Below are 15,585 nucleotides of genomic sequence, written 5' to 3'. Positions count from 1 at the left end.
TGATGCAGAGGCTAAATTAAATAAACAGCCCTGCTGTTTGTGGCTGCTGGAGCCCCGATGGCTAAGGGGCCAGCCAGCCTCACAGTGGATGAAGACAAGGGGGCTTCACCTCCGAGTCTACCCCCCGTGATTTGGTCCATTTAGAGGTCGTTGACCTATTTATTTGTTCAGAAACTGGAAGCGTCCTCTTGAGACAGTCATCACAGGCAGGTGTTCTGTTGGGCGGAGCAGGAGAGGAAGAGGGGAAACCCCTCAGTCTTTGTCCTCAGGGATCCTCCACATCCCTTCCACTGGAGTCTGCCAGGGATCCCACGTGGTGCGATTAAAATGGACCGGCAGCTGGTAAATAACAGCCCTAAGACTGTAGCAAAAGCTTAGCGAAAGTAAACCCAGGGAGGTATCTCTCCTTCTTAAGAGTATTTTAACAGTGCTTCCTGGGTCATTAAAGAGAGACATCAGAAAAAGATTAAAATGATCAAGTGTCCACATAAAACATTTTAAATGATCATTTCCTATCTTTTGGCATAAGAAGTAACTTCTCAAAGGCTCTTAAAGAAGACCAAGAGGGACAGGTTGATGTAAAATCCATTTGAGATTTGAAAATAGCCGAAGTGGAGTATTCCAAATGAACTTTGAGAGTTAGCAGAGGGAATAAGAAAAGGAGCTTCATCCTATGTGTTTGTTTATAAAACAAAGAAATGCCTTTTTCTAAGGTCCCAGAGCTCTTCCATGAAATTGCTAAAGAGCCCAGCCACATTCCAGGCATGCTCCTCTGTGTTTGCTCCTCTGGGTGGGTGTGGTACTAGCTGGTCTGTGCAGGTGACCTGCAGGAGACATATCCAAGACCCTGACTCAGGAAGGCATTTCTTCAACTCTGAAAGTGATTAAACCCCTCAGCCAGTGAAGGCAGATCTAGCCTTCCTCTGTTTGGGGAAGCTTCTCTTAAAAAGAGAATTTCATGTCTGAGCTTTGGATCTTATATGACCTTTTTTTTTTTTAAAGTAGGCTGCATGCCCAGCATGGAGTCCAATGTAGGGCTTGAACTCAGGACCCCGAGATCAAAACCTGAGCGGAGATCAAGAGTCGGACGCTGAACCGACTGAGCCACCCAGGCGCCCCCTTATATGACTTGAAGGATGAAAAAGTCTTAAAGGCTTTGGGGATGAGTGCTTGTGCAGACATTCTAGAGAAATCTCCGAAACAGATTTTCACTCATCAGTTTTTGTTCGTAATGGTGAAAGTGTTACTGGTTTTGCTTTGTGTTTTCCTTTTCTCTCTGTTTATAAGGATTGTTTGTTCTTTATTCAGGTCCTGCCAACATCTCAGCAGAGCTTTTCCTGTCTCTTTTGTAATTTATGTAACCTCCACCACTTGTTCCTGAGATTGTTCCCGGAGAATAGGAAGTAAACGAACATGTCCAGTTCTTTGTATACCAAGGCTAGATCCTTTCCTGGGATGTTCTGTAGCATTTGTTCACTGCCTTTCCTTTTGATCTTGCCATGGGCTGAATGGATATTCGTTTCCTCAATCAGAAATGTTCTCAGAATATTGAGTTGTGTCACCCATAAATGGTATGAGCCATGGGTCTGACTCAGATTTATAGTTCTTTAATGAATGGCAAAAGAACATTCCGTAAGGGGCAGAGGTCTTCTTGTGTACAGGACTCACTCCCCCACTGCCCTCCCATCCAACACCAGCTCCGTTACAGTTGAAAAGTAAATAAATGGACCCTTTTAAGCACCTAAGGCATAGAATCGCACTGGTGCTGAAAGAAGATCTATTATAGCCAAGATGTGCTTTCCTTAGGAAAAAACAACTGACTGTTTAAAAGCCTAGCAAATTGTTATATGCCATGTTTGGGTAAGTGCAGGTCAGCCCTGGGCTTACCTGGTTTTGGGCAGGCAATCAGAGTTTTGGTCTAGGTAGACTGTTGTCTTTGCTTCTAAGATTTGCAAAATATATAGGTGAATGTGTGTGTTTTAAGTTTTCCTCTCTTTTATGTTATATGTGGTTGCGATGGTCTGTTAGCAAACTGGTTGGGCAAACAAGGTTTTCACCCCATTCTGGCCTTTTAATAACATGGCAGAACTTTAGTCACATAGGTCTTTTGGCTACTTATTCTTTGGTTTGAAAAAGGAGGAGGTTCATACCTAAATTTTTACCTTCTTGGAAAAACTGTTGTCAGTAGGAGGGGTATTGCTGTTTGACATGAGGACAGTTCAGTCATTATAAGGTGGTGAAATGGTAGAACAGCTCAATAGCTTTGATTACATAAAGAATTCAGAAAAGCTCCCCAAAAAGGAAATGGGGTGAGCATTTAAGGAGCACCTGGGATGCGCCAGATGGAGTCAGCCATAGAACATGAGGAAGGTGAACACCCATAGATGTTCCTAGAGAAGGATACACTTGTGAGCCGAAGTAAGGTGACATCCTGGTTTCCCGTCTTGGTTTCCCCAGGATCAGCGTTACGTCTTTGGTTCTGGCAGAATTAAGAATAGCACCCTCTTTGACTCTCAAAAGTGTCTTGCTTAGGCAGCAAAATCTGTGATGACCCTAATTATTAGTCTGTGCTCTACTTGCCTCGTTTTTTCTCCCAGACGTAAAATGAGACAAAGGTGACGTGATTTGCTTAAAGTCACACAGGAAGTGAGTTATTGCCAAAGCCAGGACCAGACTCTGACCCTCCTGAAGCTAGTGTCCTTCCTGGTAACAAGTTTTAATCATCTTACTAAGCCGCCATTCAGAAGACTGCTCACTCCTCCCTTGCCATTTGGCCCTGTTGTACATCTATCTGGAAGGAAAACTCCAGGAAGCCAGTTGCTATGAAATGTGAAAAACTACTAAAACGTGGGTTGTTTTCTTCAGTTCATAGACTCTCAAAAGGGGAAAAAAAAAAAATTTGTGGAAACCCAGCTGGTTAATTTAGGGCATCCCATTGTTTGAAATATTTTATAATAAAATCCTGAATAGATGGTGCAGGAAGACTCCTCTGAGGTGACATTTGGACCGAACCCTGAGCAACAAGCAGTCAACCCATGGGAAAACGCAGCGCCAGAATGTTCCAGGCGAAGGCAACAGCAGGTGCAGAACTTCTAGGGAAACAAGTCTGATGTTGTCAAACTTGGCTTGAACATGATGAAGATGGCTAGATCAGAATGCAGCAGAGAGAGAGTGGGCGGTCAAGAGGCCAGCGGAGGCTGGAGCATTTCAGAGCAGAGCAGTTCCAGTGCGGTGTGTGGGCTGTCAGTCTTCATGCCATCTCCGCCTGGGCCCAGGGGAAGCAGTTGAGAACTTACAGCATTTTGACATGTCGGCAGCATCAAAGCATGTGATTAATAGTAACTCACTTTCGTTGTATTTCTAAGAACACTTGGTCCACAATGGATGGGGTGGGGGGCTGGGGGGTGAGGACTGGTTCTTCACCACACATATTTTGAGAAGCCACCATCTAGAGCTTCGTAAGCTATAGCAGGGAGTTCCCGGGAAGACTGGGATGAAGGCAGAAGTTTCAGCAGGGAGAGCAAACAGGGTCCTGTTGCAGTAGTCACGGGGAGTCCTGAGTGCAGCCTGGGCCGTGCTCTGAGAGAGGAGATAGAAATGTGCTATTTTGGAGGCAGAGACAACGCGATGGACTTACGGGTTGGATGAGTTGGCGTGGCCACGCGTGAAAGAGAGGAATGGATGGTGCTTTGGATTTTAGGCTTGAGCAGCTAACACCATATGTTAAGTTGCTCCTCCTCGGTCTTCAGTGTGGCTTCTTCCTCCGCTGCCCTGACAAGGCTGCTCGGTTGAAAGATTAGCAGCGGCTTCCTGGTTACCCCATCTGGCAGTCATCCTTTCCTTACCTTTCATCTCATTTCGTTTTGTTGTCCGTTCAGCTCTCTCACCGTGACCCCCTTTTTGAAATTCTCTTAACCTGTTATCTTTGTTCTCTTAGCTTTCCTTCCATCTCTTTTTTAAAAAAATATTTTATTTATTTATTTGAGAGAGAGAGCACGCACAAGAGGGGGGAGCTTTCCTTCTATTTCTAACCATTTCTCTTCGCTTTCCCGAACCATCAGCTACCCAGTGCTTTCCCTAAATGCACATTTCTGTAACTGGTAGGTACCACTGGCTCCACTTGGTGTCATTTGTGATGCTCCCGGTCGGAACAAATCTATCATCTGCCAGTTCTTTTTGTACAAAAAGTCCATTGCATCTCTCCTCGTTTCCGTGCCACCACCTCCTTCCGAGGACAACCCATGTATCACTTACCTTTTTTTTTAAAGATTGATTTATTTATATGAGGGAGAGAGTGAGCAGGCTAGCAGGGGGAGGGGTGGAAGGAGAGGGAGAGAGAGACTCTCCGGCAGACTCCCTGATGAGCGTGGAGCCTGACACGAGGCTCGATCCCACCACCCTGAGATCATGACCTGAGCCGAGATCGAGTCAGACGCGTAACCACCTGAGCCACCCAGGAGCCTCTGTGTCACTTACCTTTTGAGCCACCCTGTAGTGTCCTCCTAACCATTCCCCTTCTCTCAGTTTTGCATGGTTTTATGACTAATCCCTACGCTCAGCTGTGTGTTTTTCTCACTTTGGACATAGCAGGTTCCCAGTACATATTTCTGGAATTGACCCACGGTGAATGTAGTGAGCTCTCCTACATCTCAGGCAAGGTAGAATAGTGGCCACGTGGAGGAAAATCCTGCTTCCCTGTCGCTCTCTGTCCGGATATTCACTGTCCCTTTTGTGCTGCCCGAGCCAGTTTTCTCTAAATTCCACTTGTTTTTCCACATTTGCTATTGTGGTTAACATTTCTGTCGGATGTACATCTAAGCCACGTATACTGTGCTCTCTCTGTGTGCCTGTGAAAGATCTTAAGTCACGTTGTTCACGAGACAGCAGTCTGTGAAAAATACCAAGGCGTATCCTCTATAAAAGGACAGAGGATGAATGTTTTACCCCTGTCATTCTTCTCCCTCTGGGCCTTTCCAGAGGAATGTGGGAGCCCGAGAGCCCCCTTTGTCTGCCTTCATGAAGACGAAGCAGGGGCAGCTGCCGCTGATACGGGCGTGGGGGGCCCGGCTTCCTGGGTTCTGCGGTGGAATTTGCGTGGCGTTTGGGCCCGGCGTGTGCGGGTGGGGAGACATCCGGACGTGTACAGGGATGAACGCACATTTTCTTTACCCTTTATGTTTAGCTATGGCATATAATCACCTCAAACCATAATCAAAATTGAGATCGTTCACACAATTTCTCCCTCACTGAAAGAACTAGAAGCCTTATGGATGTGGTTGGTCCTTGTCAGCCGTCCAGACAACCAGTTCCTGGGCCTCCTGATAAAGGGGCATTGTTTGCAGGGAGTCTTTTGTGGCCTTCTTGCTTCTGTTAATGATTTAATTAACAACAGGAAGTAAATGGGATGGAATAAAATTGTAAATCGTATGTCTGACATACTGTTATCCTTCATCCTCTAGCAAAAATCCACAAGCGAGGGTAATTTATATGGAAAAGAAATGTGTTTATTATAGGCTGTAGTAGTCCCCTTTGATGCATCTGGAATCCACATCCAAGCATGATCTCTTACATCGTATAGTGCCCGTCAGGGTACTTGGTCTTTTGTGATGCTCATCACCAACTCCGATGAAACAGGAGGGCAGGAGATGGTGTGGGTGTTTTATCATCAAAGAAAAAGGGAATTGACCCACTTTCGGTTACTCCAAGATTCCAGGCCAGACTCTGTCTTGTCAGCTATTTGATATGACACACAAGAAATGGTCGCTTTAATTATGCAACACGTCATAAAATCTTAATCTTAGAACTCTTGTCATGGGCCTCGGGAATTATTTTGCTTTGGTTCGATTTTTTTTTTTAAATTCGGTGAGTTGAGTGTGTGTCCAGCTTTGTTAAATATTGTTGCATAGCATCATTTTCACCCTTTGGGTTTTCTTTCATGGATCTGTTCATTCAGCTCATCTGGTTGAACTGAATGTGTGAGGGAACGAACCAAAATCACCACCATGCTCACAATCCCAGGCTTCACAGAGGCTCGAAGGACTTTTGCCCAAAGGCCATGGGTACAGGAGTTTCAAAAAGGAACCGTAGGTAAATTTGTAGACTGTGGGAAGGAACACAGAAGGTAGTTGGCCGGCTGCCACTGGAAGGGAGCTGCAAGGGAGGTTAGAGAGCCACCATCTGGGGCACCTGGGTGGCTCAGTCGTTGGGCGTCTGCCTTCGGCTCAGGTCATGATCCCGGGGTCCTGGGATAGAGTCCCTCATCGGGCTCCCTGCCCAGCAGCAAGTCTGCTTCTCCCTTCACCCTCTTCCTTTGTCATCCCTCTCCCTCTGTGATCGCTTTCGCTCTCTCTCAAATAAATAAATAAAATCTTGGGAAAATAAAAAAAAGAGAGCCGCCGTCTGCTGGCTCCTGTTGAAAGCTCAGGAAGACCGCTTCGGTGGTGAAGTCCTCCATGGATGCTCCCCAGGCTCTTCAGTATCCAGTCTGTCTGTGGCCCTGCATCTTCGTTTCAGAGCCCACTCTCCGCCCTCTCAGTACGCATTTCTTTTCTAGCAGATGCCTGGTATTCAGTGAGAAGTCCAGCTTTGTGTCTTTTTTGTGCAATTAAGTTTAAGCCTACTGTGCTTAATTGCATAAGAGGCAAGCCCTGGTGCGACGGCAGTTGACTCCTGAGGAGGGAACTGGGGGTGCGTAATTTTATGTCGTGCGTCGAGAACGTGGGGGGGCTCAGGAGAGGGCTCACGTGCAGATACTTATGTTAAATGTCTCAGTCCTTTCTGTCTCTCCCCGGGTGCCAGGTGTTTTAAGTAGAATGTTCTACCGCAGGTAGCCCGTTGCATGCTGTGTTGGATTTTGTGTTTGTTTTCTTCCCTCTCTGCTCCTTCACGCTGGAGGTTGCAGAGAGCAAGAGACCCTGTTTTATTCACTTTGCAACCCCGTCCTAACACAGGGCTCGTGCAGAGGCAGGGGGTGCTCGGTGGATGGTGGTCCACGGAAGCGGCACTGTTCCTCATTCTCTCGCTTTATTTGGGCAAAGGGAAAAGCTATGAACTGGGGTGGGGCGGACTGTGAATTCACGTCGATTGTTTCCTGCTGTCCCCGGAGAAAAGCGCTGTCTTCGAGGGAGTCCCGCACTTGCTAGCGCAGTTTATTAACGGGTATGTCTATGCCCGGGTTTTTCTTGTTCTTAGAATTCCCTCTTCTGTTGAGGGAGTCTCCTCCCTGCTTCGGGGATGGATGCAGTGCTTTCTGCTTCATAGTGGGAAGGAGCTCCTTGGCAGGGCTCTCGGAGGCCCCCCGGGGGTGGTGGTAGGTGGAGTTGTGCGGTTTTGACGGCATGTGAGTGGAGTTGTGCGGTTTTGACGGGGGCGGGGGACCGGCTCAACTGAAGCCATTTCAAGAAGCGGCTCCTTTCAGTGAGGGCAACAAGGAGTGTCTTGTTCTGTCCTCTTGAGGCTCCGTGAGGGGCCGCCGTGTCTAAGGGATGCCATTAGCATCCAGGCAGCGTGCGTGCGTCGGGGGTGAGAGGTTTCATCTGGACTTCTGGAAACTGGCTGCAGGCCAGGCCGTCCCTGAAACGGGCCACCGGATGCCAGAGGCGGGCTGTGCCTGAGAAGTGACGCGAAGGGCGGCGGATGGCAGTGAGGGCCACGCGGAGATGCGCGGGGAGGCGAGGAGGAGTCCGCCGTGGTTGGCTGTGGCGCATGGGGGCGCACACGGGCCTCGTGGGTTTCTCTTGCAGAGCGGTTCTTCCATCTGTCAGGTCTTACTTAGTGTTCAGCTGCCTTCGTGCTTTGGAAATTCCACGTGAGCCCGAGAAAAAAATAGATCTTATCCGATGAAGAGATGATATCAAAGATTTAAGTGTTTGCTTAGGATCATTTAAAGGAGGCTGTGCTTTGTATAAAGTACTCGCTCCTTATAAAACCGCCCTACAGCCCTTGTGTCCTGTAGTCGAGTTTTTAAAAGCAGGCAGTACCATCCGTGTGTACGTCAGTTGTGCACACGACTTACTCCTTGACACTCCCGCGTGCCTGGGGCCCAGCCTCGGTTTCCGAAGTAAGTCTGTCTTTCAGCACACTGCGGTTTCCGCCCTCCCTGACTTCCCTCATTATTTTGTGAGCACCTGCTAGGGAGCACCGCCTTTTAGGCCGCAGACTACCTGGCTTATCTGCTGACTCCACCACTTAGCCCTGCCACCGGGAGCAGCTCCTTAACCCTCCAAACTTCAGCTTCGTTCCCTGAACGATACAATGGAAATAATAATGTTACTATTTAATTTCCAAGATTGTTGTAAAGATTAAATTCGATGGCACTTGAAAAATACAAAAAAGCACCGTAGCTGGCGCGTAAGTGCTCCATAACTATTTAGAACAAGACCCAGGTCCTGCGCTCCTGAAGTTTATGGCCTAGTGGGAGAAACAGACGAATGAGGACATGAGGGGCAGTGCGTTCCTTAGGTTGACAGATGGTTACAGGCCTCCGTTACGTGCCGGGCAGTGTTGGAGACAACACAGGCTTCCAGCCGGCCAGCAATGTGATAGTGCTGTGCAGAGGGGTGCATGGGAGCAGGACCGTCAGACTGGTTGGGGATGGGGGTGTGGGCTCCCGCATCCAGGGAGGCCACCTGGAGGAGGTGAGGCTTGTGTTTTCAGAATTGAGTGGACGTGCTGAACAAAAGTGGACATACCATAGGATTCCATTTTCATAAAGCATAAGACAGGTGGTGGTGGTTCCCTTTGTGGGCGGTTATTGACGGGAAAGGGACGGAAGGTGTTGGGTGTACCTATGAAACCACTCACACCTCTGTATACCCTTAAGATCAGCGCAGTGTTTTATGTATGTTCTTCGTTGATGAGTGAGCGAGCATAATGGGTAGAAACAGAGGGAAGGTCCTACTTGAGAGCGAGAAGAGCAGGCGGGGAAGGGTGTGGAACAGCGTGGCATGCCCCAGGCCGGCAAGCAGTCTGCTCTGCCCAGATGGAAGGATACCTGAGGGGTGGTGAAGATGGGGCAACAGCGAGAAGCACCTTTAGGTACAGGCTGTTACAGGAGAAGAAAAATTTTTTTCAAGCACTGGGCAGAAAGGTGTCCCTTCCTAAGTAGGCAGAGTGCAGAGTCAAAACTCACCTTGGTTTGGATAGCTTGCCTCAGGACCTCCATGCAACCTTCTCATCCTTTAAATGGGCTTTTGGAGAATGACATGAAATAATGGATGTCAAGTGCTTATATCTGCCATGTAGTATGGATTTATTTATTTATTTTTAAGATTTTATTTATTAGAGAGAGAGAATACGAGTGAGGGTAGGGCAGAGGGAGAGGGTGAAACAGACTCCTTGCTGAGCAGAGAGCCCGATGTGGGACTCCATGACCCGAGCCGAAGGCGCCCCTGTAGTATGGGTTTAATCAGTGCTCCTTAGGAGATTTTAAAGTGTGTGTGTGTGCCTTATTTAATTAATTGCAATTCTGGTACTTGACTTTCCAAATCAAAAACTGGGGATAACTGTATTATGGATAATATGGATAATGCTTATCTGAGACTTCTGATCCTTTAGTTAAATAATTATTCTGTTTCATGTAATTATAGCTTAATATTATTTAAAAAGTCTCAGTTGTGTTTTTCCTTAAAAATTTTTTTGGCTCTGTTCATTAAGTCCTTTTAATCATTTGGGAACAGTCTGAGAAAGTTCAAAGAATTTCTGTTTATTTCAGTAAGGCTCATGTTTGGCAATCTCAGCTGTAAGAGGAACTAAACAACTTGAAATATGTCTAGATTCATCTTTTCTGAAATGGTTTGAGTGTAGGGGGAGGAAGAGAGAATGTAGAGAGACTGATGTACTCGAATTTTTTAAAATGAAATTTGCTTTTTTGAAATGTTAAATCAGATTGAGTATACTAAATATCTTTATGTGATTATGTGTTGGTGTAATCAGCTCTTTATTAAAGGTTAAACTGTCCTGTGAGAAATTCCATTTAATCAATAATTAGCCAAATTCATTCCCAATCTTTTTAACAGTAATAACTAGCGTTCAGCGTAGATTCCCCAGATTATCTTTTTCAAATAACTCATACCCCCCTCTTCTAAAAGGCCAGCCCCCTAACTCTCCAGGGAATCTCGCCCATTTTCTGGGAACGGCTTTGCATGCTTTGTCCCAGCACCTTGAATCTCTCAGTTGGATTTGCCCTCTGTGTTTAGGAGTGAACGGGCCCGCTGGATAACCGCCCTGGGACACAGCAGCGGGAAGCAACCTCTGGACCGAACCTGTAAGTACCTGGAGGGAGGCCGGCACTGGACCGTGGAGGGGCTACGCCCCCTGCTGGATGCTAGGTTGTTAATGGTTATCCACCACAATCCCTGCTCCGTGTGTTTCTTGTCCAAGCGTTCATTCCCGTCGCCCTGCATCACAGAACCCTGTGATCCCTGCTTTGGAAGCCAGGGGCTCTGGATTCAAATCCAAGGTGCAGTTCTTTGTCGTGTAAACGTGGCAAATCATTGCAAAGCCTTCCTGAGCCTGTTTAATCATCTGTAAGTCAGCTGCATCATTATATACAATACGGGGTTATTGTCAGGATTAACTTAAACAGACTGTGTTGAAAGCCCTGCTTGTCCTGTAAAGCTCTTAGATTTTCAGCTGTTGCTAATGGGCAAGAGTTGCATGTTTAAGCCTTTTCCATACGGACAGTGTGAATCTCAGCTGAAATGTTATTTTTTTTTTAAAGATTTTATTTATTTATTTGACAGAGAGAGACACAGCGAGAGAGGGAACACAAGCAGGGGGAGTGGGAGAGGGAGAAGCAGGCTTCCAGTGGAGCAGGGAGCCCGATGCGGGGCTCGATCCCAGGACCCTGGGACCATGACCTGAGCCGAAGGCAGACAGACGCCCAATGACTGAGCACCCAGGCGCCCTGAAATGTTATTTTTTAACCTTAAAGAAGATTACTTTACCATTCCTTTTGACCTTATTTATTAAAATGATTATATGAAGAAAATGTATTTTATTCTTCTAGGGCATTAGGAATGGTGCAGTAAAGGGTGGTGTCCTGTGCTTATTAGCCCCTTAACTTTGATGTTAGGCTTCTCTGGGTATTTCTAGCTGGAAGGTCAAATCGGAAGAACCAGGGCAGCAAAATTGGTTATCTTGGAGCACTCAAAAATCATAGCTTTAAGCTTGGAGCCAAAGCTAAAGTGATTGGTTTGAAAGTTTCCTAGAATCAAGTTCTATATTATTAAAAAACAAATTAGGAACTCAAATCAGTCAGTACCAAGACACTGAAGTTATAATCCTTTTGTTATGATTCAGCATTTTGGGGGAACTCTAAAATGTTGTCTAACTTTCGGTTGGAGCTCCTTTTATTTCTGAACGTCTTTGGCAGCTTTCGTGTGCCAGCGGGCTGGGGAGGCCCCCTGGATGGGAGTGGGGAGAATGGGTGCACTGCGGATGTTACCCTATCTGTCTGGCCTCAGTTTCCCCAATGCACAATGGCTGTTGTCTGCTCTATTGTGTATAGCTTGTCACGGCTGTTTTTGAGGGGATTCGTGCATCACAAAAGGCCTCTCTGGATCCTGAGCTTCTAAAGTTCTAAAGCTCTTAGCCAAATAAGACAGTTCCTGGAACAGAGTTTCTGCTTGATAGACGCTTAACTTGTTTCTGTCAATGCCGGCCTTGAATTGCACAGAAAGACCGAGTAAATGTATTTGATTTGTACCTGTTCTGTTCTCCTCTGCTACCGGGAGCTCAGTGTGTGCCCCCCTGTCCCTCGCAGCACTGACCCAGGTGGAAATCATTAGATCGTTCACTGCCAAGCAGCCAGATGAACTGTCCCTGCAGGTGGCGGATGTGGTTCTCATCTATCAGCGGGTCAGCGATGGTGAGTGGGGGTTTTCAGGGGCGCACCCGGTGCAGCCTTCGGGGTGCCATAGAACGGAGGAGCCTCATTTTGTTTTTAGTGCTCATCCTCCATATCCCTTTGGTTTTTTCATATGCACCTGCCTTTCCTCTGTCAACACTATTGCTTTTAATGTTTTTGAATAAGAATGCAATCAGATGGTATATTATTCAAAAACAACCTTGAATAGTTTCCCTTCCTTCCTAGTGCCCCAGTGACTTAGTGCTAATCTTCAGAGGTTCTTCCTTCTTTACTTAAAAAAAAAAATCAGTTTCCTGATGCCCCTGTCTGTGCACAGCATCCCCTCCCCCAGCCTGGCCCAACTCCCGGGCTCTTTTGAGCCTTCTCCCTTCAGGGCCCCAGTTGGTGTCCCACCTCCTCTGTGTCATCCATTCCTTCTTGAGGCCCTTCCTGCTGTTCCCGTGTCTCCTCGCCTTCCCTCATCCGTCACGCACAAGCTGGGGTGGGATGCTGCCTCTGAAGCTCGCTGACATCCTCCCTGGAGCCAGGCAGGGTCCCGGTTCCTCCACACCCCTGTTGCTTCAGGAGGACTCTGCTCTCGTTTGCAGGCTGGTATGAGGGGGAACGGCTGCGAGACGGAGAGAGGGGCTGGTTTCCTATGGAATGTGCCAAGGAGATAACCTGTCAGGCTACAATTGACAAGAACGTGGAGAGAATGGGACGCTTGCTAGGACTGGAAACCAACGTGTAGCCGCCCCCCCGCCCCGCCCCCTCCGGCCCCAGTGGCCTTCCACGACCGCGAGATTTGCACGACATCCTGGCCGGCTGGTTGGTTCTGGGCCGGCTTTGTTGTTCATTTTAACACAGCCTGATTCATTGGCAGAGTGACAGCGCTTTGCCTTTATGCTTGCCAGCTGGTTCTGCTCTCTCGGCAGAACAGCTACCGGGTCCAGTGAGTTCGAAAGGCTCAGTGTGTGCACACCGTCCACCTGCAGCCTTCTTGAGGCCCGCGGAGAGTCTGCTGCGGGGCCCCGGCGGCCGAAGCGCCGGCCAGGCTCACCCTTTTCTGGCATGGAAAATGGATGTTGGGGACTGTACCCTGGTTTTCTCTTTCCTACTTCGCCAAGAATGTTACTGTCCCTCCTTTTAACCTCTCCTCTGTATGGTTCTCCCGGTCTTGGCAAGAGTCTCTGTGTTTAAGGAATGCCCAGTTTTGTAAATATTTTTTCTGCCTCTTACATTTTAGATCTGAGTCTAATGCTTTGAGCATTTCACAAGGAACTGGTAGAGCTCAAAAGGGGAGCTGCTGAGTTATTCTAAACCTCTTCCCAGGAAAGGGAAATTGACACTTGAATTTTTGCCACCTCTTTCCTCATTAGTAGGAGAGACGCTTACTTTAGAGATTTTCTTTTTAAACCCATCTGACCCGATATTGGTCTCCGATAAGTAGAGCCTAATAAAACCCTACTCAGGCTATTCAAATAAGATAGAATTTAGGTGGTTCACATAAGTGAAAAAATCCTGAACATAGGATTAATGTTCCCAAATGAGCTGATAAACTGACATGAGGCTGCTTTGCCTTTAATAATCTCGCCTCTTACAATTTCTTTAATAAAGATTTTCGACTATTCCTACTCCTGTTTCTAAACAGGAAATAGGCTGAAACACACTCTCAAGGTAAAATTAGGCCCTGCCTTGGTATCAAGATGCCAGCATGGCACCTAACCGAAACATAACATTTTGGTCTTAACGGGAATCCATTTGATATGTACTGAAGGTCTTGCTTGCTGGATTTGGAGGATCTCTTAACCCTGGGTGCCTGCAGAACTTCATTTCTTCCCCTGGGGCAAGGAGAAAGGATTTTAAGTAGTTTGTTTCATAGAGAGGGAATGTGGGTTTGGAAGACAGAGGGGGGGAAATGATTTGTACTGGCAGCTAGGTTCCTCTCTATTCCGTCTTCTTCGATAGAGGGGTAAGACCTGGCAAAGCGTGCATTATTCAAGGACTCAGATCTGTGTGTGACATGTCCCACCTACTGCCTGCCAACCAGGTACCCAAATCCTGAGCGAAGTGAGCAAAGCCGAAGCCCAGGGTGGGAGCTAAGTATGCTTACCTCACACACCCTGCATCCTGCCAACTCAGCTGTGAGCCAGTGTGGTACGCCTGGGGCCTTCTCGTCCCTGGCTCACTCTCCTTGACTTATGCAGACATTTCTGGGTGTCAAAGACATGCCAGGCCCTGAATTCCTTGAGCTTTGGGCCAGTCAATGAAGTAATAGCAGTGGACGCAGCAGGAGGTTTCTCCAGGTTGGTAAAACAAGGCGTTGATCTCTTTCATGTCACAGGCCTTTTAGAGGAGAGGTTAAGAAATTGTAATCTAATCTCATGTGATGTTTGCATTTAGGAAGGAACATAAATGTGTTGCTTGCAAAGGGATCATTTTGTGTTATTTTTGCTAATATCCATTTGAAGCTAAAAAGCAATTGTATGAATCCTGTGAATTAATTTATAAGTAGAGACGTTAAAGTCTGGGAAATACATGCATTTTATAAATCAAAGCCTCATTTAGCAAGCAGGTTAGTACTGTTAGCGGGTCATGTTGTTATACAGCGGGTGTGTAACATAGTTTCATTTCTACCGTGCATTTTCATTTTTATAGGACAGTTTCTACGAATAACTTCTCAGAACTGTATAATGACTTCAGTGACCTGTGGAGAACAAAAATACTCCTTTTTGTCCCAACAAATTGATACTGCTTGTATACTTTTGGTGAAGTGAATTTACAAAGATTTTTGTATATACTTGCTCTTTTGTATTTGTGTGATTTAATTCACTATAGCGTGTATTCATTTAAGTATATAATTTGCTGAATTTTTGGTCAACTCGGAGTTCTCCTCAGAAGGGATCTACAGCTAATGTTAAAGGGCGCTGATCTTTCCTTGTTGGGTACATGCTGGCATCAGCTGCCCTAGAGAGCTGGAGCAATTTTAAGAGCTGGGCCCTGATGTTTCTTATAGTTTCCACAAAACTGCACGACAGAAGAGCTTATCTTAAATAGTTGGTGGTTCCCTAACTGTAGTATCCGAACCTTTGTGCTTGTGAAATTCCACCACCTTGTGAATCTTGGTGGAGGGCAAAAACTCCTGTGTTAGTTTTCTCTTACTGCCTAACAAATTACCACAAACTTAATGGCTTAAACCAACATCCATTTATTACCTCACAGTTCCGGGTGAAGAAGGCCAATATGGCACAGTGGGTTCTCTGCTTAGAGTCTCCGTCTCATAAGGCTGACACCAAGGTGTTAGCTGGCTGCTTGCTCAGCCAGAGCATGGTATCTTCTTTCATGCTCACACCTGTTGTTGTCAGAATTCAGGTCCTTGTGGTTGTGGGACCAACGTCTCTGCTTCCTTACTGGCCGCCAGGGGTGTGGGGGTGCTCACAGCTTCCTGAACCTGTTCATATTCCTTGCCATGGGTTTCTTCATCTTCAAGGCACCAGGGGCATATTGAATCTTTCTCACACTTGGAATCTGACTCCATCTTATGCTACCAGCTGGAGAAAACTCTGCTTTTAAGGAACTCATGTAATTAACATTAGGCCTACAGGATAATCACCCTTATGATTAACTCAAAATCAACTGATTTGTGACCTTAATTAGATCCACAAAATTCCTTTACCATGCAATATAACATAATCACAGGTGTAATACTGGGCCGGCCGGGAGGTGCAGCAATAATG

General features: G+C 46.7%; 1 protein-coding gene across 2 annotated transcripts in view; it reads left to right on the top strand.

Annotated features, from left to right (window-relative positions):
- The window catches only part of ARHGEF26 (Rho guanine nucleotide exchange factor 26), a 123,825-nt gene that overhangs the window by 103,567 nt on the left and 4,673 nt on the right, over positions 1-15,585 (top strand). Inside the window, exons 12-14 of one of the 2 annotated variants that reach the window (XM_021685928.1) lie at positions 10,197-10,264; positions 11,765-11,869; positions 12,457-14,780. In XM_021685928.1, coding sequence (XP_021541603.1) covers positions 10,197-10,264; positions 11,765-11,869; positions 12,457-12,599 — 316 coding nt within the window. In that variant the 3' untranslated portion in view covers positions 12,600-14,780. Of the gene's footprint in view, positions 1-10,196; positions 10,265-11,764; positions 11,870-12,456; positions 14,781-15,585 lie in introns of those variants that run through there. The other variant, XM_021685929.2, reaches the window with a different exon arrangement.

Source organism: Neomonachus schauinslandi, chromosome 1 (genome assembly GCF_002201575.2).
Source record: "Neomonachus schauinslandi chromosome 1, ASM220157v2, whole genome shotgun sequence".
Taxonomy (NCBI): domain Eukaryota; kingdom Metazoa; phylum Chordata; class Mammalia; order Carnivora; family Phocidae; genus Neomonachus; species Neomonachus schauinslandi.
This window is presented reverse-complemented; position numbering and strand designations above follow the sequence as displayed.